The sequence below is a fragment of the Lagenorhynchus albirostris genome, chromosome 2, assembly GCF_949774975.1.
Source record: "Lagenorhynchus albirostris chromosome 2, mLagAlb1.1, whole genome shotgun sequence".
NCBI lineage: Eukaryota > Metazoa > Chordata > Mammalia > Artiodactyla > Delphinidae > Lagenorhynchus > Lagenorhynchus albirostris.
The window spans coordinates 51,682,363-51,705,951 of NC_083096.1; the positions used below are offsets into that span (position 1 = coordinate 51,682,363).

Below are 23,589 nucleotides of genomic sequence, written 5' to 3' on the forward strand. Positions count from 1 at the left end.
TTTTTTGGTCAGTTATCAACTTGCTGTCATGATTGTTTAGAAAGTCAACATATTATTTAGGTTCCTTTTGGAATTCTCATCTAGATACATGAAGGGGTATGTGCCTTCTTTCTGTAATTCTGTAATAAAAGAGGTAGTGAGCTCTTTTACTGAGACCTTCTCAATATGGTGGTCAGATCATGTTTCCAGCCTCAGGATCTACACACAAATCATTCCGTTGGGAAACTGTTGCTGAAGCAGAAAGGTTCTGGGCAGCTGACGTGGCATCACGCTTTACAGTGTCTGCCAGTTGTGAGTAACAGCAGGCTGTCATGTTGGGATATAGCCGAAGCAGCAGCAGCAACTCCTGATTTAGGGGCAAAAGATGTAAGTACTTATTTTCACCATTAACCAATTAACCTAAACCAAACTCAAACTGAAGAATACTGAGGGAATACAATTCCCACTAGAGACCCTTCTACCAGATTCATTTGAGAAACATTTTGTCTTAACCAGAGTAGAAAGTTTCAAGCCAGCACATGGTTTTCAGCAAAAGGAAGAAACTCACAGGGTCTTGCCTGAAAAAACAAACAAACAAACAAACTTCAAATGTGGCTAATGCCACTTTCAAGTCCTAACTCCTTGAAGTACCTGTTATGGGAAGATGAAAGGAGGCTTAGCAGTTACAGTGTTTGGGGGAGAGGAGAGAGCCTGTTAAATATTTTAAGGTGGATTCAAGCTGGTTAAAGCTGACTTAGAGGCAATGGTGGAAACTTCTGTTCTCGAGGTATATAGATGACTAGGGGCATGGTGCCTGCCAACCCAATGACAAATGAAGCCCTGGCACGGATCCTTAGGTTGAGCTGCTGTTCCCAAGGCTCCCACCCTGGAAATCATGTCTTCAGTGTCTGGTATTTTCAGAGTTTCTAAACCATGTGTTTAGGGGTTGGTGATTTTTTTTTTTTCTTTCTGTTGAGACCTTTTACTCTGATGCTCAGCTCTTCATAAAACCTCACAAAGACCAACAGTGGTCCACCCTGAGTGTGGTTAACTTACTAACAGATATTTTTGATTGTTACCTCTATGCTGGGACACCTAAGCGAACAAGATGGAAGGGGTCCCTGGCCCAGTGGAGTTTGCTGCCCAGCAAGAAAAACAGATGTTATGAGAGGAGGGATGAACAGTGGATGGGGAGTCAGGAGACCTGGATTTGGGTCCTGGCATTGATCCATTAACCATATGGCACTCTGGGCTTCAGCTTATGTGCTATAAAATGAATGGGTGGGAAGGATAACCCCATCAGTAATTGATTCCTCATCTAGTGTGAGTTTTTCCCTTGCTGAACAGCTTTTTACATAGCACTGAATTTGCTCCACATCCAATTTGGGAACGGGTGTTTTATTTATAAAATAGATCTCACATGTCACCCACCAGGCTCTATCAAATGGTGATTTTTCTGTAACAGAAACTTGAAGGATCCTTCCTGGACGGGCCCACATATGATATGATATTAATAGGAGGAAAGATTGTATCTGAGAAAGATGTCTTAAAGGTAGCAATTTCACACAGACTCACCTTAAATATCTATTTTCAAATGGTTATGGATCGGAACAGGTACTTTTCCAACTGCTGCTGATTTTTGAGGAGCAAAGACACAAGAGCCTGACACTAAGGAAAATGAAATTTCTTAAAATAAGTGTGACCCACAGGCTACAGCTTCAGAGGAATTAAACTGAGTCAAAAATAAGCCAGACTGTGGTTTCCAATAGAATAGAAAATACAAAAAAAAAAAAGAAAAGAAAAATAATAGAAAATACCCACCACTGGGGACTGTGTGATACATCCTCAGCTTCCTGAAACCCAGCAAAATCAGCTCAGTCAATTTTAGCTTTGGAAACTGTGGGTGTCTCATTAACATGTTTTAATAGAATGAAGGAAAAGTCAATTTCTTTAGCATAATTAGTATGTATATTTTTTCTATCAGCCTTGCCTAGCCTAGCTCACAAAATTATCCACATGGGCATTCATACATTCCTTGCTGCCTCCCTCCCTTCTCAATGGCAAAAGTGTACTTTTTGACCCCTGAGTAATCTCTTCTCTTGGGCTATGAGCTCCATCCCCCTTGGCCTTCTCTCTTTTTCGTGTGTGTGTGCATTAAAAAAATTGTTTTTTAAATTTGTTTATTTTTTTGGCCACACCACAGGGCATGGCCTGTGGGATCTTAGTTCCCCTGACCAGGGATCAAACTCGTGCCCCTTGCAGTGGAAGCGTGGAGTCTTAACCACTGGACCACCAGGGAAGTCCCCGCCCACCACATCCATCACTCATGTCTCTTATTCTCCCATCTCTTTAGTTTCTCCTCTACACTGTCTCTCTTTAGTTTCTCCTCTACACTGTCTTTCCACCATAGGTAAAAACATGTTCAAGTGTCTCCCATTTTATACCAACCAACCAACCAACCAGCCAGTGAACAACCACTCATGGTCCCTCCCTACTGTCAAGTTCTTATGTAACTTGATCTCTTACTGTTTTTGTTCTCTTTACTCTTTCTCTGTCTTGACCCCTTGGCTTCCTTGATGCTGTTATGACTCTGCCTTCTTAGTCTTCATGAACTTCTCATTCTCTGCATTTTAGCCTTAATTATTATTAGTTTTTAAAAATTTTGAAGCCTGTGCTATTCCTTGCCAATCTCATTCATATCCATGATTTTAATTGTGACTTGTGTGCTGATAACATGTAAATCAAAGCACATACAAATCTTCAGGAAAGAAGCAACGTATAAACAAATGAACACCACCCACCACATGTGTGTCCCTGCAGACTTTTGTCAGGAGCTCCTGACTCATATTCACTGCCTGAGACACCCTTAAGTATATTGTCCTGCGGACAGCAGTTCAACTTGCTATGGTCCACCCAGAACTTACATTTCCTCAGAATATCTGCTTCTTCCAGTAAAATGCACTTCAATCTTGATCAGGGACATCGCCATCTACCATCACAAGACCAGAGCTGTGTAAATACAGTGAACCTCTAGACCCCATTTATTCTGCTTCCTTGTTTTCTCTTGAATCCGACACCTACCTCCTGCTCGCTTTTCCCCTTCCACCAGTGCTTTAGTTAAGTTTGCATTGACTTTAAAACGGAGGATGGTGGTGACTGCCTCTTAAGGCTCACCCTGCCCGCAGTCTGGCACTCCCCAAGCTGTTCTCTACATTGTGACTTGTCTGGTTTTCTAAAATACCAACTTAATGATGTCACTTCTGCTTTGGGTCTTTTAGAAGCCGCTTGAAGTCTTCAGCAAAAATCCAAGGCCTTCACCATTCAGTGCCAGTTTGGCCATCTGGCCTCCTTTCTCCCGCTCCCCTGAAAGGGCATTATCTTCCAGACTGATTGAATATGGTAGGTCATCAGAGCTTGTCCAGCTGGGCCTCCCCTCCATGCCTTTGAACTTACTGATTGCTCTTCTGGAACCACCCCCATGCCTCAGTTCACTTGACGAAGTCCTAATTATCTAACAAGGTTTAATGAGCGTTTTCCCCCCTAGGAGGATTTGCTTGAGTTGGCTGCCCTTCTGTGATCATATAATAATCTATGTAACATTTATCACTTTTAGTGATAATTTATTTGCCTTTCCAGTTGATGGTGAAAACCTAAACAACAGAATTATGTCCTTTATTTCTGTGTCCCTAATGTCTACAACAGCATGAGGCACATAGTATTTATTCAAGAAACTATTGGTGGGTGAATGAATGGGGGACAGATGGCTGCCTCCAGCTCCAGGTTGATATTCTATCACTTCAGTCAACCCAATGGGAAGCACACTTCTTTCCCAGTAGTTCAAGTATAAGTTCTGGGAGCATGCTTCTTGGACATGTCCCTGGACATCTGCTAACTGCCAGATTAATCACTTTGGCCAGGGAGCTGCAGGACTCTTACTGTCAGGTATGAATTTTGCATCCATTCATAGAACAAGGGGTAGGGTCAGTCACATACATGCTGTATAAACTGAGAGGGGGCAGGGAAGCTCATCAACGGAAAACTAATGATTTATTACCAGAAGCTGGAGGATAGGATGCAGGGCAGGCAGAAATAGCACATGTTTGCCACACTGTGTACAAACAGTCTGGGTACTAGGGACAGCTGGGGCTACACTCTGCTCTACTTGCTGGCGGAGGCAGCTAGGACAGTCTCTTCAGTCTCAGCCCTCATCACTTCTGTCTTTATCCATTCAAGCTGCTATGACGTGGTACCATAGACTGGCTGGCTTATAAACAACAGAAATTTGTTTCTCACAGTTTTGGAGACTGGCAAGTCTAAGATCAAGGTGCTGGCAGACTGGGTGTCTGGTGAGGGCCTGCTTCCTGGTTCATAGACGACCATCTTCTCACTGTGTCCTCACATGGAAGGAGGGGCACGGGATTTCTCTGGGGTCTCTTTTATAAGGGCACTAATCCCATTCATGAGGATTCTGCCCTCATGACCTAATCACCCTCCAAAGTCTCCACAAATACCATCAGATTGGGGATTAGGTTTCAACATATAAATTTTGGGAGGACACAAATATTCAGTCTATAGTAATTTTTTTTGCATTCTAGGCTCCAACTACACTGACTATAAAACCCACTGATGATGTGCTGAGTGCACAGGCCCTCCTTCACCTCTGAGCCCTTATCATATCCATCCTCTTCCTGGGATCACCTTCTGTCTTGCTCTCCCTTCCCTCCTTCCAGGCTAATGAACTCATATCCTTCAGGTCTCCTTTGAGACATCTTTCCTTGCTGGAAAGCCTTCTCTGACTAGGTTTGGCAACTCTGCTGTGTGTTTCATCTGTTTCTTACAGCCATCCTCTTAGCACTGATCATTGGTATTGCCTGTTACTTTGTCTGCAGTAAACTAACTCCAAGAGGATAAGGAACAATCTCACCTTGGTCACTTCCTGTGGCCTGCACTTAACACCTAAGACAATGCTTGGCACATAGTAGACACTCAATAAATACATGATGAGTGAAGTACTCAGTTTCTCACCCATTTCTTGGTTATTAAATAGGAACCAGGATTCTTTTGGTTTCCTTCTACATAGTCCTGGGGCTTAGCAGCTTTTTTTTTTTTTCTTCAAAGAAGAGTGAGTCTTGTAGTATTTCTTTCTTTTTTTAAAAAAAATAATTAATTAATCTCTATTTGGTTGTGCTGGGTCTTAGTTGTTTCAGGAGGGCTCCTTAGTTGCGGCTTGCCGGCTCCTTAGTTGTGGCATGCATGTGGGATCTAGTTCCCTGACCAGGGATCAAACCTGGTCCCCCTGCATTGAGAGCATGGAGTCTTAACCACTGCACCACCAGGGAAGTTCCCTTAGCAGCTTTTTTAGGGAGAGTGTGGAGAGCCAGCTCATACAGGAGAAAATATTCTTATTACAATAAATAATAAATTAATATTTGTCCAAAATATTATTTATTGAATGAAGGAAATAATTTGAAAAATTCTCCCAGGGGCAAGGCTATATACCCCAGTCAGATTCATTCAGTGACCTCATCCATCCAATGAACGACGTTTGGACCAGCACTAAGACATGGTGTCATAGTGTCACGATGTCGTGGAGCATAGAAAGTATCGCATCTTTAGTGAAAAAGGAAGTATTCTTAGGAAGCTTGTACAGAAATGTCACAGAAACAATGTTGGGAAAGGCAGTAAGTATTTACTCAGCATGCAGAGACTCTATAATATTCATTTATGGGCTGCTCCCAGAAAATAATGAACTTTGGCCATCTCCCTTGTGATGACTGCAGACATTTATGCTTAGAAAAGAAACTTCTCCATCGGCTTGTCGTGCCCTTCAGTGTCCTCCAGAAACTGAAGTTTGAGCTTTGTTTTTTGGCATCATAAGTGGCTTCTATGGAAATTGCCCTGATGTGCTAAATTCAGCAATAGAGCAGCACTCCTGGGGATCTTGGCTATATCTGCAGTCACTTATTCCAGGCTGAGAGAACAAGAATGTGAGTGCCACTAAACTACGTGTATGCACTCACGCTGTGCACACAGGGGCTATTTCTGTACGTGGAATATCAGGCAGAGGAGTAGGACCAGCAAAGTGATATGCGCCTTTACTGACTGACAAATGGGACAAGGAGGAAATACAGAAATTAAGCTTTGAGTTTCTGTTTTTATGAATATATATATTCCTATTTATATGTCAAATTGAATGAACCTATTTACAGTAACTGATAGCTTTGAAGATTATGGAATAGATTTTTAAATAATTGCATTTTTGTATTAAATATATCACATGGCTATTACTAACCAGTATGTTTTTCTGAACAAAGCTTTGACTAGAAGTCCTGTAATTGATTTTCCTCCAATTGATGACTGATACTGACACTGCGTGAGTTTAGTGAAAGCCCTTACCCTTTCTGGTCTCACTTTCATTGCTCTCTAAATGGACAAACTCTGTTGATACCACTGGGTAATGTAAATAAAGAGCCAAGGATGCCCACCACTGGGGAAGACAAGCTATGAATGCAGTGGATTATGATGATGAGAGAGAAGGCAGGAGAAAAATTAAAAACAATAACCTAAGATTAGATTCTAAGTCAGTAATAAAGAATAGCTAAGATCAAAATTAAATATGAACAGCTATGATAAAAGAACATAAGAACATATACCCTGAACAGCCCAGAAGGGAACTCTCCTGCTATATTCTTTTACACAACAACACTGGCGACAAGCACGTGGTGAACATTTCCTACGTGCAGGCGCGACCAGCGCTTGGTGAACACTTCCTATGTGCAGGCGCTGTGCCACGTGCTTTTCCTAGCTCGTGCATTCATCTAGAATCAAATATTCATTGCACACCTCCTACATGCCGTGAACAGTACTTTGTCTCATTTATCCCACAACAACCTTCTGAAGATATCCATTAGTATACAATCACTTAACAAATAAGAACACTTAGCCTGAGAGGTTAAGGAACCTGCTTGAAGTCTCACAGCTAGTCAGGGGAGGCTCTGGGACTCATCCAATTTGGACTGCAAAACCTGAGCTCCTAACCCTTATACTGTACCACACTCATGAGCTTTGTATACAGTTTAGATTGTTACCCCTTTAACAGCAGGTAAGGAACCCAGAAGAGGAAGAGGCAAAGAGATTTATTGCAAACCTCTATTTAACAGGCACTTTGGTGTTTTTCCATGTAACATTTCATTTCATCCACATCACAGCCCTGTGGCATACTTTTTAGACTGCATTTTAAAGAGGAGGAGACTGGGGCTCATAGAGACTGAATGATGGTTTTACAAAGGCACATGGCTGGGAAATGGCGGTGTTAAAACTAAATCCAGGTTTCAATTCCTGTTTCCTTTCCCCTGGGCCTTTGCTACTCTTCAAAATGATTGAGGAAAGGAAGTTGTACAAGGAAACATAAACGGAATTGGGACTATGTAACCTGGAGAGGAGAAGGAGGCTGAGTGGCATGACGTTTTCCCCTATTCAAAGAGTTTAAATGGGTCTGAGTCATGCATGTGTGTTACCATCAAGGAAGAGTATCTTGACTCTAAAATATTGGGGTGTGTTTCTATTAGGAGTCTGATAATGTACCTTAACTGGAGACCACACGCTTCCTGTCCCAGCTAAACTGGGAGAGTCACTGGCCTCCTGGGTACCCTGTAGAATCTTATATAATAGAGGATTTTTATCCAGCAGTGGAGAGCTTGGAGTGCTACAGGTCTGTAAATCAAAGAGCTCTATGCCTTGGCCTGAGTTTCCCTGGCTTAGACACTGCTTCACCTGCAGGGATGGATTCTTTCCAGAGATTTTTTTCCAGGTCATCAGTTACATGTCTGAATGTCTGCTCTTGTTCGGAATGTGTCTCTCAAACATTTCCATCAAATGGCAGGGAGTGATTCCTGGGGGTGCAGGGGATGTATATGTGAATGTGTGTGTGTGTGTGTGTGTATGTGCGTGGTGTGTACCTGTCCGTTGCAAGTACAAAAATTTTTTGAAGTTACTCATCGTTGTAAAAATTAATACAAATTTGAATTTTATTCCATAATATTCAATAGTACAATATTTGTGTTTGTTAAAAATTAAAATAATATTTTAAATAGCTTATAAAATAAAATTAGCGCTGATCCTATGGCATCCTGCACTGTCCCTGGGGCTACAATAGTCCAGAGTGAGAAGCATAGGACTGCATTTTCATGACGTTTCTAATTCTGATGTTTTTACGTTAACCCATTCTTTTTTGTCGTATGTAGTTATGAGACATAGTTTCTCAGTTTTCCCTTGATCTCATAGTTCAGTGGGGACACTGGGTTAAATGTGAAGGAGGAGTTGTGGATTTCAGAGCAGTAATGGATAATCAATTAATTCCTGACTGATGACTTGTACAGAACGCTTCCTAAGCACTTTATAGCATTTTCAGGGAAATGGTAACAGTTAACTTTTATTGAGCATTTACTATATGTCAGGTAGTTTGTAGTTTTTTAACCTAATTTTACTCTTAAACAATAACTCTCTGAGAAAAGTTCTATTATTGTCATCCCCATTTTATAGAGGAAGAAAAGGAGCTACAGGATAACTTGCTCAACTTCTTGCAGCCAGCAGACAGAGGGGCTGAGATTCACACTCAGGTAGCCTTATTCTGCTTCCTTCCTATTGGCTTTGCGGCCTCGGAGGACACTCCCAGCATTTATAGCCTTTTATTTCATTTAGCAGGTGCATGAGTCACCTTTGCCTGATGGAGCTTGACGTGGGGTTAAAAGTCACAGCAGCATCCAACTGCCACCCCACTCATCTTGGTTCAGGGGGCATCAATAAAATGGGAGGGGCAAAGAGCGGAGAAAGTGAGGCCCCCTCTGCCAGCCCAGGGCTGATAAGGAAGAATGGAGGCCTTTGTCTTCGTGAGTGGTACCCTCCTTCTCTAGCACCTGGTAGCAGAGGCGGAATCGGGGGGTCAGGTGTGCAGGCAGCCACAGGGGTGGCATTTAAAGGACCCCTTTTGTCAGGGCTCACATACAGAGTTCCTTGGTCCTGTAGGAAACCAATAAAGTAACCAAACCTTCACTTCTAGGACTGTGGTGAGAGCAACAGTCCCAGGATTGGCATGAGTAGCTTGTGATGCCTGTGCCAGGCTAATTGTCTCTGGCCCTTAGACCATGTTTTCCTGGCACTCGTCCTTCCTGATAATGGAACTGCTGACAGGCACATGCTGCTCTGCCTCTCGCCTGCCACCCAGCTTACCGGAAGGAAGGGGTTGAAGCCTTGGTGGCCAATCCCTGGCCAAGGCCATGAGCTTCGGATCTCCAAGGCTGGCTTCAGGGTCTGGCTTTGCTGGAGTCAAGAGGCTGCTCGACGCTAAACCTTCCCCAGGTCTCCTTCCTGGAGTCACAGCTATGAGATGCTGGCTGACTAAAAAGCATCTCAGTGTATCAGATATTTTTGGAAAGGCGGGTATAGGCATTATCCTGTCAGTCCCACTTCAACTAAGGTTTTTTAGTTTGAATTGTGATTGAATGTTTTTCTTTCACTGTCCTATTGGAGAGGGTCTCTTAAGTATTTTTAGGGACCTCAGTTTAACAAGGTATGCAGAGAATTTGTATTTCTGTTTCATTTATGACCCACATGGCATACCTTTAACCACTCTCTGGTCAGTCCTCTTAACTCACTGCCTCAACATTCCCTTTTACTTTCTCTAGGAACTCCCTGTTAGAGTTTAATTCTATACTCAGGCTGTAAAAACTACTGGATACGATCTGCAGTAAGGCTGTTGCTGCTATAAATTTCAGATGTCCATTCATTTATAAATAAAATCTTTATTGCGCTCTTATCACACACTGGGCACCGTCTAGGCACTGTGGTCATAGCCTGGACCAAACACAGATACTCAGTGTCCCCATGGAGTTTCAAATCTGTCTAAGGGTCCAATAACAGCTGCACTTCCTGCCTACTTGTTCCTCTGAGGACATGTTCCTGGTTAAAGCCCACTCCCAGTTTCCACACGGGCCAATCCAAACATGCATCACGTTTCTCAGGTCTCTCTCTAAATGCTCACCCTGATCTCTAGCAGTCTACTACACAGAGAGGTCTCAGTATCCAGTCCCTTTTTGTACAAACTTGCCTCCATCCATGCCCGTCTTCACCCCCTTTATCTCTTTCTCAGAGGAAGAGATGCCCTTCCTCTTAGCTAGGCTTAACTTTTGCTCCTATGCTCTGGATCCAATGTGATCAGCCTCTTTTGAGATTTATTCCTCCAGTAATTGTATTTGCTTTCTGTATCTCCAATCTCCGTATGAATCAGCATGTAACTCCCTTTCATCTTGTCCACCCTAAACCAATTCTTCAATCCCAAGTGCCTCATAGTAGTCCCGGCTATCGTCCCCTTTTCTTCACATCCAGGCTTCTCGAAAGAGTAATTCTACTTGCTTTCTCCTTTGCCTTACTTTCCATTCGCTGTGTAAGTGATTTCTGTGTCTAATTCCTCACTCCCTTGACCATAGTTTTACTGAGATTGTTCATGTTATGATCATCAGACCTCCTCGGTGGTTAACCCAGTGTGTGAACACTTTCACTGTAGCCTCTCTAAGTATCTCTCCTATTGTCAGTATTGTTGACCACACTCCCATTTCTGAAGCCATCACCTCCCCTGCCTTCTAGGACACCATCCTCTCCTGGCTTTCTGCCCACCTTCCGGCACTTCACTGATGTCTTTCACAGGCTCCTCTTTCTGTGTCCAGCTCTTCAATGTTGCTCTTCCTCAGAACTTCTCCCTAGGACTTCTCTTCTAACTTCAAGCTTTTCCTAGGCAATACTACCCATACCTGTGGCTTCAATCACCACGTCTCTCTCCTTAGACCCCTTTCTTAAGCTCTACACTCTTAAAACTGACTTCTCACTGACCACACTTACCTCTGTCCAGAGGCCCCTCACAATTAGCATGTTCAGAGCTGAAGCTGTCATCTTCTCCCACCAAACTGGCTCCTCTTCCAAGATTATTATCCCAAAAAGGGGCAGTGTGGTCCTGTCTTTATAGCCTGAAAACTTGAGATTGTCCTTGACTTTTCCTTCTCCTTCATTTTCTACATTCAACAGAGTGTCAATTCATGTTGATTCTACTTTATATTCATATATCTGTTCCTTCTCTTCCAACCTCTTTGCAGTTGCTCTAGTTGAGGTATTCATTGGTCTTGCCTGTTTGTGGGGTAACCTTGAACAGCACATCTCCCTGTTTCTAGTTTTGCACCTGCCCCCGTGCTTCCTCCTATTTGAAAAAGTAGTGATTATACCCATTAGAATAATGATTGCATTGCATATTGATTGCATATTTGAATTTCTACTGCTCCACCAGACTGAAAGCTAGGGCAAGGATTATATGCCATTTATCTCAGTATCCCCAGTGCAAGTGACAATGCTGGGCATATAATGGGTGTTCAAAAAACAGTTGCTTAGTGAATAAATGACTTCCAGAGTCATCTTTCCAGAAGAGCAGACTGAGCACAATCGATCAATCTTGGATGCTTTGGGGAGTCACTGCTCCATTTTAGCAACATGAGTGCATAATTAGTTACTGATATGACAACACCACATTTGGATATAGTATTTTTATTTTATTTTATTTTTTTGCGGTACGCGGGCCTCTCACTGTTGTGGCCTCTCCCATTGCGGAGCACAGGCTCCGGACGCCCAGCCGCTCTGCGGCATGTGGGATCTTTCCAGACCGGGGCACGAACCCGCGTCCCCTGCATCGGCAGGCGGACTCTCAACCACTGCGCCACCAGGGAAGCCCTGGATATAGTATTTTTTGTTGTTGCTATTTTTCATCCTTTAATTGGGAAATATTAAAAAGAATATCCAGTGTGGATAAGAATGTTCAGAAAGTTCTTCTCACGTAGAGAATAGACTTGAGGACATGGGGAAGGGGAAGGGGAAGCTGGGATGAAGTGAGAGAGTAGCATTGACATATATACTCTACCAAATGTAAAATAGATAGCTAGTGGGAAGCAGCCACATAGCACAGGGAGATCAGCTTGGTGCTTTGTGACCACCTAGAGGGGTGGGAAAAGGAGGGTGGGAGGGAGACTCAAGAGGGAGGGGATATGGGGATTTATGGATACATATAGCTGATTCACTTTGTTATACAGCAGAAACTAACACAACACTGTAAAACAATTATACTCCAATAAAGATGTTTAAAAAATAACTTAAAAAAAAAAGAAAGGTATTCTCATGCATTGCTGGTGTGGGTGTAAATTGCTATAATATTCTTAGAAAGAAATTTATAAAAATTAACAAAAATATAACCTCTGACCTAGAAATCTTGCCTTGGATACAGTATTAATCAAAAATAATGCCAGTTGATTTTGTCTTTTAAAATAATGTAAGTTTATTGTAGAAAAGTTAGAAAATATGGACAAACAAGAAGAGAAAAATAAAATCACCTGCAATCCCATTACCCAGACAGATAATTACTGTTCATCTGTTGACATAGGGCCTCTCAGTTTGTTTCCTAAGTTTTTACTTTTAGTAAAGAAATGGGGTCAAGCCTGGGGCATGTCTCAGCTGCTGAGCTGTCCCTTGCAAGAGTCAACAGTCATTAAATCATAGTGCTCACGGATTCATGGCAAACCTGACCTAGATCTAGGTGGGTGTTCACATCTATCAGCACTATTCTGGTGGGAAGAGATTAGCAGCATCATTAGCAGTGATGATGCTTTCGTTAGATAGATGTCAAACTAGGGTAGTTATTCCTGGTTGAAGCAAGATCCTCTTAGTGGTCTGACATTTGGAAAGGGTGGCAGGGACTGGGAAGGGAAATTCACAACAATTAGCAACTGGCCAGGGCTCCAATTCCAGTGGATAGTTGGAATGCAGAGCAGGAATCAGGCAAGAGGACAGGACACTTGGGGAAGAGATAATGTGAAGACTATAACTGTTCTAGCATGTGGGAGCCTGTGGGATCATGCCAGGGCACTGCAGCCAGGACTTGAGGTGACAAGACCAATTTTAGCCCAACTCCTGTTGGGGATGAGCTGCTAATGTATTCTCAAACTGAGTGAATTTTGTTAGGAATCAGGAAGACTTGAGTTGCCAGGTTGAAAGACTTAGTAACTGTTGATATATGGGGCTGGGGAAGGCAGGGACTGGTAAATCCCAAACTTTTGGAGTGGTGAGATCCCACGCGATCTATTTCATTCCATGACCCATATAACTGTGGTATGCCATATGTCTATATAAAATAATTAAAACTAATTAAAATTAATTTTGGTTGGTGAGTATTTGAAGAGTTTCATAATAACTCTTGAGATAATTAGGGACGCTTTGGGATGTCACAAAAGGAGCATTTGGAGTAACTGAGCTAGATGTTTAAACCAGAGACGTGCAATGAAGGCTTGTAAAAGAATGACAATTCTGTGGTTGAAAGAACACTGGAATAGGAGTTAGGAGTTTGGAGTTGTAATCATTATGCCGATAAACTGATTATTGGAAAACAACAACAACCTGGCTTTGTAGCACTTGCCAATTTCTGTGGTGTAAATACTCTCACTGTGGTGGATTTCAAATGATCAATGGTCTAACTACTGGCTCACATAATTCCTGAATATTTAATAATCAGCTCTTGTAAGCCCAATGCAAGACAGGTCCAGTACATCAATATAATCTTAACTGAGTTTCTAGTTAGCTTTGTGACGTTGGGTAAATCACTTAATCTCTCTGGATCTTAGTTTTATTACCAACGAAGTGAAGTTGCTAAAATAACCTGTAAGGTATCTTCCAAAGTCAACATTTCAGTAATGTAGCTGGTGTTATAGGGCAGGACTAACGTCATGTTATAAGCCAAAAGAGTTACATCAGATTTTTCTGAATGTTATTGTGAGATATTGGGACAGATATTTTGATATCTGAGTCTGTGTCATAATCAACCATGTTCTGACTCCGGCTGTCAATGTGTGTGTCCTTCTCCAGTACCTCTTCCCAGGAGGATTAAAAATGGCAGTGCAGCCATTAGTGAGTCAAACCTCACCAGTGGGGTAAGAAACAATGACCCAGAGTCAGAGAATTCTACACTCAGTTGTCAGGTCCTAGGAGTCAGTTGTAGAGCCGTGACAAAGTCTTATAGCTTCGGTACCTTACCCTATCTGACCATGAGACCAACTGTGGCGGTCTTCCCTGGACTAATAACAACATGAGAAGTTAATTTGCTCGAAGCTTTTTAGAACCAAGGACTGTGTCCTTCATGTCTGTGTGTGTCAAATCCTGATACATAATAAGGACTTAGTGTTTGTTGAAAGAAAGAATAAACGATTTGAGCCTTTTTAGAGCAAATTCTGAGTTTTATTTATATTTACCCCCAGCTTTATTTAGATATAATTGACATATAACATATAAGTTTAAGGTGTACAGCATGATGATTTGCTGACTTTTAAAATATTAATTCAAAAGTGGACATGAGCTACTCTGTACTTACCTAAAGAAATGTATTTTTCAAACAAAGAAATTACTTTCTTGTAGTAGAAAACTTCTCAGTGCCTTCAGTTCAATATTGGGAATTTAAATTTGCCTTCCATCTAGATAGCACAACTGATGCACAACCAGAATCCAATGAAGAGAAACATGAATGAGAAAAACCCAAACTGGGCATTTACTACCCACCAGTGAGTACTCTGCCTGCCTCAACCAGTAGAATTAGCTCATCTCTTTTGAAAGGAACAGATAATACTTATTTAAAGAGCATACATCATTATATATCATGTGCCACCTTGCCAACATTTACAGGCATACCTCGTTTTATATCGCTTCACTTTACTGTGTTTTTTACGAACTGAAGGTTTGTGGCAACCCTGCGTCAAACAAGTCTGTCGGTGCCGTTTTTCCAATAACACTTGCTTTGTGTCTCTGCGTCTCATTTTGGTATTTATTACAATATGTAAAACTTTTTCATTATTATTACATTTGTTTTGGTGATCTGTGATCAGTGATCTTTGATGTTATTGTAATTGTTTTGGCATTTTTTTTTTGCAACAAAATGTTTTAAAATTAAGGTACATTGTTTTTTAGACATAATGCTATTGCACACTTTAATAGACTACAGTACAGTGTAGACGTAACTTTTATACGCCCTGGGAAACCAGCACATTCGTGTGACTCGCTTTGTTGGAGTGGTCTGGAACTGAACTGGCAATATCTCTGAGGTCTGCCTGTACTCCTCACGATGACCCTCATAAGCTAAGTACTGTTATTGTCCTTTTAGAGAAGAAGCTGAGAGGCTGAGCGATAGAGCCACTCGTGGCCAAGCCAGGAGTTCACAGCCCATAGGCCACGCTCTTCTCCCCGGGTCAGGCTGCCTCAAGGCTTTCTGCACTTCCTCTCCCTCGGGTCTCTGCTCCTTGTTTGCTGTGGGGGTCTGGATGCTTTGTCACATGTCACATGTGAGTGAACCTGGCTCAGCCCGCGACCAGGCAAACAGAAGCAGCAGCCTCTGACAGGGTTGTGAGCAAATACAAGCCGGGTCTGGCCGACTGGGGGAGCTGCACTGTACTTTGCCCTCGTGAATCGGCTCCATGGAGGCCGTGGCAAAGGTAGCTGACAGGCTGTAGATCTGAGGGCCAGGTAAGTCTTGGTAGATGTGGCACCTGGACTTTGACAGTGTCCAGGAGGAGAGCAGACACTCCTGGAGCTGCGCTGAGGGAAGGTGGTGGAGAGCCGTCAGAGCAGGTGTGTGGGAATGCTAGCGCCCTTGCTTGCTTTGTCTTGGCTGTACTTGCTGTGCTGTCAAATTAGGAAAGGCAATACTGACTTTAGTGGGACCAGGGAAGGTCATTTATGTGATGTGTGAGTATGACTTGTCACCGTAGATGTAATGCCTTCATTTGCAGAATCTTAGGTGATTTTCATTTGGGGTCCTTAATTGTAACCTGAGGTCTAACCTGCTGGAGTTGATATCTTGGCAATGAAAATCAATTATAGTTGACTTTGGCAAAGGGACTGGGTATTGCGCCTTTGCAGTCGGAGGAGGGCTGTCTAGTGAAAATATCTGGAACAAGGTGGAAGAAGCTTTCTTCTTGTTGAAATTGCTTGTGTCCAAATGCTATCAAGTTCCGTGGGCCTTCAGGAAAAACCCATTTAGCCTTTCACCGTGTCCGGGGCATTTGGCCTCTGCTGGGATTTGCTGGAAAAGGCTCTCATCGCACCTGACTTTTTCAAGCAAGTGGGCTGACACGGGAAGGAAGGTGCAGGTTTTCCTGAGCTGGATTGCTCTCGAGGTGGAAGGCACTTCTGTGCTTTGTTCTTCTGGTATGTTCTGCTTACAGCTCTCGGCTCATAGCTGTGGACCCTGGCTCCGCCGCGTTCAAGCAGTGTGACGTCTTGATTTCAACACACACCCTTTGACCTTTTGTTCTGATATTCATTTTTATATTGGGCTGGGAGTTTCAGGAGTGGGAGCAAGTTGACTGGATCCGATCAGAACTTTTCAACGTAAAATAGTTCCCAAGGGAGAAGAAACACGGGGTGTGACTGAGCTGTGTATTCTGACACGAGAGACTCCTGAGCAGCAGTAAGGTGTGATGTGTGCTTTTTCTTTGGGGGCAGCTGGACACGGGTGCTGCTCTGTGATACAAGCAGAGAAGCTTGGAAGGTATCTTGTCCTCTGGAGCTATTTCCCATTTTGAAGCATAAGTGGGGAAAATCAGTTTGATGCTGGGGAGACTTCCAGGTTTTAAAATCTCCAGACACGGCTCTCTAGTTTGTCAGGGAAGCAATCCCAAACTTGCGTCTCATCGCCTCCCCTGGAGCAGGGGCAGGAATGGCCAGATTATAGGGCCTAGTTCTTCTAAGACTTCAAGGATTCAGAAAAGATGTCTCTTGAGGTCACTTTAAGCTCCTTTTTATTTAGGAAATGTCTTCAGCTGCTCACACTACCCTAATCTTTATCTCTGATAACACTAACTGTTATTTATTGAACAATTACTATATACCAGCCAGAGTGTAAGGATCTCTGACTCTGACAGTGACCCTGTCAGCTCATTATGGTCCTCATTTTATGGGTAAGGAAATTAAGGCTTGAAAAATTTAACTAGCTAATAAGTGGCAGAGTTAGGATTTGAACTGTGGTCTAGCTCTGTCTAAGGCCCACTCTATTTCTATGACAGCATACGGCCTCCATAGTAAATGTTGAATAAACATTTACTGGTGGAATATGTGAACACACATGTATTTTTAAATTTTTATTTTATTTTTGGCTGTGTTGGGTCTTCGTTGCTGCGCGCGAGCTTTCTCTAGTTGTGGCGATCAGGGGCTACTCTTCGTTGTGGTGTGTGGGCTTCTCATTACGGTGGCTTCTCTTGTTGCAGAGTACAGTCTGTAGGTGCATGGGCTTCAGTAGTTGCAGCACGCGCGCTCAGTAGCTGTGGTGCATGAGCTTAGTTGCTCCACGGCATGTGGGATCTTCCCGGACCAGGGATCGAACACATGTCCCCTGCCTTGGCAGACAGATTCTTAACCACTGTGCCACCAGGGAAGTCCAGCACACATGTATTTAATTGGGATACTTTGATAGTGTTTTGGAGCTTCATCTATTACTGTTCTCTCTCCCATGCCTCCCACATCTATTGTTGCTCCAAATATACTTTTTAATTTTTATAGCAACATCAGTATAGTTGTCTAGCCTGTTATTTATTTCAAATATCTCCTTAAGATTTTTTTCAGCTATCTCTGTATCAGTGCCTGTGTGGTTTGTTTTAGATAGAAGATTTTGAGGACCGTAGGTGCTTCTTTCACAAAACCTAATTAACCTTCATGTTTGGATATAGGCCTAAAATGATGATAATTTTTTTCTTTCTGTTTTGTCTGTAGGAAGATAAAATAACTACACAACTGACTCAAAACACGAGAGAAATTCAGAAGGTCAGGGATGAAGCCTTGGGTTCCCCAGTGGCCGCCTCAGCCAGAGGGGAGGCCCCCAGCACCATCAAGGGATCCAGACCGAGGGCTTCAGAGAGACAGATACTATCGGCCTATTCGTCACTCTTGGCACAATGGAGAGAGGGTCCAACAAGAACAAGACATGGGCAGGAGCCCCCAACCACAGCAGGACCCTGGGGCAGACCACCAGCAGCCTCACTACGCGTCCAGGCCTGGGGAATGGCATCCGCCTGTGTCCAGGGATGACTATTATAAAGGTGGTTATCCCAGTCAGTTGTATTCAAGGTATGGGTTTAGAGCTGGAATTGACCCAGCTCTCCTAAATGCTTACAAACAGATTGCTCTTTTCCTTGTTCCTTTTCCTTTTATTTCTCCTCTTTTTCTTCTTTTTCCTTCTCCACCCTACTACACTGACTTAGCTATACCCTTTCCTCTCCCAAATTGGATTTTGGTGACTGAAAATATAATATTTTCCTTTCTTTATCCCCTAGGGGAGCTTCTTAAAGAAGCCATCACAATGTGATTGGGTGATGCGGGGAGAGGGTAGAAAGAATGATGAAATTCAAGACAGCAGATGAGACCCTCTTACTCTGGGATCACAAAAGGCAATGTTTGTAGACTCTGGAAAAGCTTTTCCTATGGACCTCTATAAAAAGTTCCTTATCCTCTTTGGAAGACTCTGACCCAGGGTTAGCACTGACCCACCAGCACCAAGAAGAGCCCTAGTGCCTAGAACATCACCTAGAGTGTGATGGGTACAGAAATAAACAATGTATTGAGTGAATGAATGGGAACTTAAAAAAAAATCAGAGAAAGCAAATACAAGCTTGTAGGCTCCAAATTCAGAATGAAGAGGTCTCAGTGAGGTAATTCTAGGAGAATCTGGAGAATCTGGAGTTCCTCCTCCTGGACTTCATATTTAATGTTGCAAGCCATCTATTTTCTACTTTAACTTTTTCAGGTGGGGTGATGTTTTCCTGCCTCCAGATTTAGGGTTGAAATTATGACAATTATTGTAAAGAATTCTGCCCCTATGAAATAGTAAAGAATTATTAATTGATAACGATACTAACAACATGACGTTCCTTTGTTGAATTCTTGAAGGAAGGTATGTTAAGGACAGAGGCAATAAAAGCAATCAGATTTAAGATGGTCCAACTTGACTTTTTCATCTCATTGCCATCTATAATATGCATGGGAATTGCAGTGGTATGTGAGGCACTCACACAGTCTTCTTGGGAAGGGGTTTCCTAAGGTGATGTCAGAGCAGGGTTTTCTCAGATAATATTTTGTGTTGTTGGTTGTGTGTGTATTGGAGGAGCAAGAGGGACCACGGGGAGGGAGAATGAGACACTTGGCTATGGTTTTGCTATAAAAATCGCAGCCTTGTTCTGACACAACGGTCCCACTCCTGCTCTGATTCTGGATTTTTTGGTTATGGGATCCAGAATGAACCGTGGCGTTAGAGCAGATTCTAGACAGGGGTCACAGTTCTGTCCTCTGAAGTTGTTTCATTTGTCAGGTCCTCCGTTGGTTTTTCTCTTTACCATGCTCATCCTGGAATGACTGGTCTTCTTTGTGATCCTTTAGGCCGGGCATTGAGGATCTCTATCAAAGCTATCACTCTCCAGCCCTAAGGGAAGAATATGCTTATGGAAGTTATTACTACCATGGACACCCGCAGCAGCTGCGGGAAGAAGGAGGTACGGAATAATCTCCAAGAAGCCTTTGGGATGGCGCAGCTGGTCGGATAGGGCAGAGGGCAAAGGGGCCGTGCTCGGAGCCTCACCCTGGGCCTCCTGCTGGGCTGAGGTAGAGCCCCAGCCTCACCTGCTTCTTGCTTGGCCAGATGAGGCCACAGCAATGACACTACTGCTAAATGTCTTGAGAAGAAGAGATAGAAAAGAGTCATTTTTCTTTGTACGTGTAGATGACGGCACTGACACTGTTACTACATTACTAGTATTATGGGTAGTTTGTACTTCATCCATATTTTTCTTCTAAGATTATAGTCTCTGACCAAGTAACAGTGAAGCCAGTTCTTAACAGTGAAGTCATCAAGTGCGTGGCTGGGCTGTAATGAGTCTGACCATCATTTACCCTGAGGGAGGCAGATATGTACAAAAAGAGAATTTAAACCTTACACCAATAGTAAGGCTTTAGGTAGGTACTAAAGGCATCTTCTGACCTGCTAGCAAAGAGAAACCTGTTTCAACGTTGAAAACACAAACATCTGTGCACACACATAAGATCTCCATTGTATAGAGCTGTGCTCATTGGTTCAGAGAGATGCATCTTATGGACTTTCACTGTTGGCTTTTACTTATCAACTTTACTTTACTCAATTTGGCAAATACGGTCAGCCCTCCGAATCTGCGGGTCTGCCTCTAACTGATGATTGAAAATATTCGAAGAAAAGAAAATTCCAAAAAGCAAAACTTGAATTTGCTGCTTGTAGGCAACTATTTGCATGAGCATCTACATTGTATTTGCAACTATTTACATAGCATTTACATTGTATTAGGCATTATAATTCATCTAGAGATGATTTAAAGTATATGGAGGATGTGCATAGGCTATATGCAAACACTACACCATTTTATATAAGGGACTTCAACTTCCCCAGGTCCTGAAACCAATCCCCCCCATGGATACGGAGGGATGATTGTATGTTTTTATACCTGCTGTGCTCCAGTAACTCAGCTTCATGGCTTGCTAGTGTCTTTCTGAACTTTTAGGAATAGGAAGTGACCTGTCTTTATTTTGTTTTTTTCTGAGGGTGCAGTGGCAAGGCAAGGGAGTCCTTATATCTGGCATGAAGATTATCGAGATCAAAAGTACCTGAATGAACACCAACATGAAAACCAGAATAGTCCGTTTGGAACAAATAGTGAGACCCAGTTCCAGTAAGTGTGAAAGGAGAGGCCGGTTCAACATGATTCAGCCAAACGCAGGCTATGTTAGGCAAACCTTATGTCATCTGGTGCTGGTCCCTCATCTTCAGAAGCCCGTCTGCTTTTGTTCTGGCCACAGGGGTGTGAGAGTAGCCTGGGTTGGCTGGGATCAGCTGTTCCCATGGACACTAGGAGGAGGGATTCTTAATTCTGAGAGGTGGTTCCCAAAACCTGTGAGATTACTTGAGGTCCATCTTAGAGGAGGGCGTTAATTCTATGTTGGCCTCGGAACAGATGTGGCCTTGCAGAAGTTCTCCTGATTGGGTCCTGCCTGGGGCTGGGGTGCTTCTCCTCTGCCCCCTCCTGTGCCCTGAGAATGGGCTCTCCCGTGGGATAAGGTGAGCAAGGAACAGCATTTTGTTCAAGCACCCGTCTGGTGCCCTTAGACCTGGTGCCTTAACCCTGCCTGGAACTCACCAGCCCAGCTGCTCTGATTTAACTTATTCCAGGACGTCAGGCTACAGAGACTGAGCCTCCTCTGCAGGGTTTGGGGCCACTTCTAGTAACTGTACTGTGAACCCCAGGAGCTCCTGTTTTTCTGGTCCAATAGACTGAGGCAGAGAAATGGAGGACAAGGCTTTTCCCTGCGACACACGGGCCAACCCGACACCTGCCCACGCTTTGCAGCAGAACAGCCTCCAGCAGAGAGCAGCTCAGCCTTGCTGGCCTGCCCTGGACCCCCTCTCACCTGCTCCTGTCATTTTGCCGCAGATCTAAGCGTTGGAACCCTTATAAAGACAGTCCTGCTTCTAACTCTGGACAGGAGAGGCCTGGGGACTTATCTGTGGAGAGTCCGCTAACTGGGGCCCAGAAAAACAAGGTAACCTGAAGTGACATGGGGCTGGTGGTCTGTGACAGTGCATCACACCTGTCCTCGTCAGTAGGGGCAGAGCAGGGCCCCGTGGGGCGGGGTCCCCAGTGGCCAGCAGTCTGAGGGGTCCCATTCCTCCTCAATTGGCAGAGCTTCTACCCACCTCTTCCTTTCCCTGCTCCCTGTTTCAGTCTTCTGGATCTGGGGCCCTGATCTGGCCCTTTTGCATTTTTTTTGCCAAGTTGGCTGGATCAGGAAATGTCACCCAAGTCACTTCAAGGTAGGAAAGAGACGAGGCTGTCACCGGTATCCCAGTGGATTAGCAATTCGGTTTACCCAGGAAGTGGGAAGTTGCTAGAATCTTTTAATTCAGGTCTGAAAAGCAGAACTTTTCTTGACTCTTCCACCTCTCTTTTCTAAAATCTTACTGTGTGTACCAGCTGGGTTACAAAATGGAGCTCTTGAATTTTTTTTACAATAAACTTTAAATTTTGGAATAATTTTAGATTTATGGAAAAGTTACAAACACACTACAGAGAAAAGCTCTTCATTTTTGACAGTCTTGTATTAATTTTGTATCCCTGATGAGATTTATATGATTTGTGGGGCCAGTTTCTTCTGTACACCTGATGCTTCACAGGGCGGGGCACCTATCATGACTAACAGTAACAACAACACAATAACAGCAGCTGTACACACGTACAGCACTTTACAGTGTGGACAAAGAGCTTTTGTATCCATTGTTTGCATCCATTGTTTTACAGTCCTCAGGATGTAAATTCCGTGAATTTCTTGTACACCTGTATCCTTAGGGAAAGCATAGCACCTGGAGCATAGTAAGTGCTCATTAAACAGTTGGTGAATGAATGCAAGAGTAAGTACTTGAACTATATAGGGTAGGTATGATTATCTACATTGCTGATAAAGGTCCTGAGCTCAGCGAGTCTAAGTCACTTGTTCAAGTTCACAGCACTTGGTATTGACAAAGCTGGGATTGAATTCACCCTCCCTGACCCCAGGACCTGCATGCTTCCCACTAGGCCACAGTGAATCCTTTAGCAAACACCTGTCGATTGAATGATCCCTTCTTTTCCTTTCAGCACATCCACATTCATTATATTTATTTGAAAGTTTGAATTTTGTTGCTTTGAAGAAACACTTGGGAGGACCGTCTCTCTGAAAGTGCTTCCGATTCTTCCCATGTGTTTTGTTGTTTTCAATTTCAGCCATCACTGACCGAGGAGTCCAACCTTCTCCGGCAGCACGAGTCTGGTCTCACCTCCAGCAGCTATGAGCTCAGTCAGTACATGACAGATGCCTCTGAGCTGTATGATCCCATGGCTGCAGCGGGTTGGAGTCCAGTTCAGGCTGGTGGGTACTGAAGTGATCAAAGGAGTTGGCTGAGTCTGTTGAGAAGAGGGCTGGGTGGCACATGTCTTGGAAAGTCACCTTTGCCCTGTATTTCCAAGAGCAGACCATTTGTCTGCCTCATTTTTGTAGGTAGGTCTCCTGAGCAGAGTGGCCAACTTTGGCTCCATTTCCCCCCTTTTCTCTGGTACTGGAGATTGCATCATAGCTGATTCTTGGAAGGGAACACTGCCCCTAGCCATCACCAGGCTGGGAGAGGCGGAACTCAGAGGTACTGTTAGGTAATAGGTGAAGAAAATAAAGACCAGAGTCAGTTTGGGAAAGTGAAGGCAGGTCACAAAGGTCTGGATGTAGGAGACTTGCCCTGAGTACTGGGGCTATGAGAACCAGAGTTCCCAGCGTGTCACCATTGCTGGGAGTCTGGCCCTGGTACATTATCATTTGTGCCAAACCATCAACTCCTTGCATTATATTCTGACATATTCTCAGAGGTTCAGCTCTTATTGGAGCATGGGCTTCTTCTAGTTATGTAGCCCATCCAGAATCTTATCTTGGTCCCAGGTGGAATTTGGA

General features: G+C 43.5%; 1 protein-coding gene across 1 annotated transcript in view; it reads left to right on the forward strand.

The window, feature by feature from the left end:
* Positions 1 to 344: 344 nt before the first annotated feature.
* Positions 345 to 23,589, forward strand: part of SEC16B (SEC16 homolog B, endoplasmic reticulum export factor) — a 55,105-nt gene continuing 31,860 nt past the window's right edge. The window contains exons 1-6 of the mRNA XM_060142169.1: positions 345 to 366; positions 17,815 to 18,168; positions 19,474 to 19,586; positions 20,669 to 20,789; positions 21,549 to 21,657; positions 22,875 to 23,019. Coding sequence (XP_059998152.1) covers positions 17,873 to 18,168; positions 19,474 to 19,586; positions 20,669 to 20,789; positions 21,549 to 21,657; positions 22,875 to 23,019 — 784 coding nt within the window. The 5' untranslated portion in view covers positions 345 to 366; positions 17,815 to 17,872. The remainder of the gene's footprint in view (positions 367 to 17,814; positions 18,169 to 19,473; positions 19,587 to 20,668; positions 20,790 to 21,548; positions 21,658 to 22,874; positions 23,020 to 23,589) is intronic.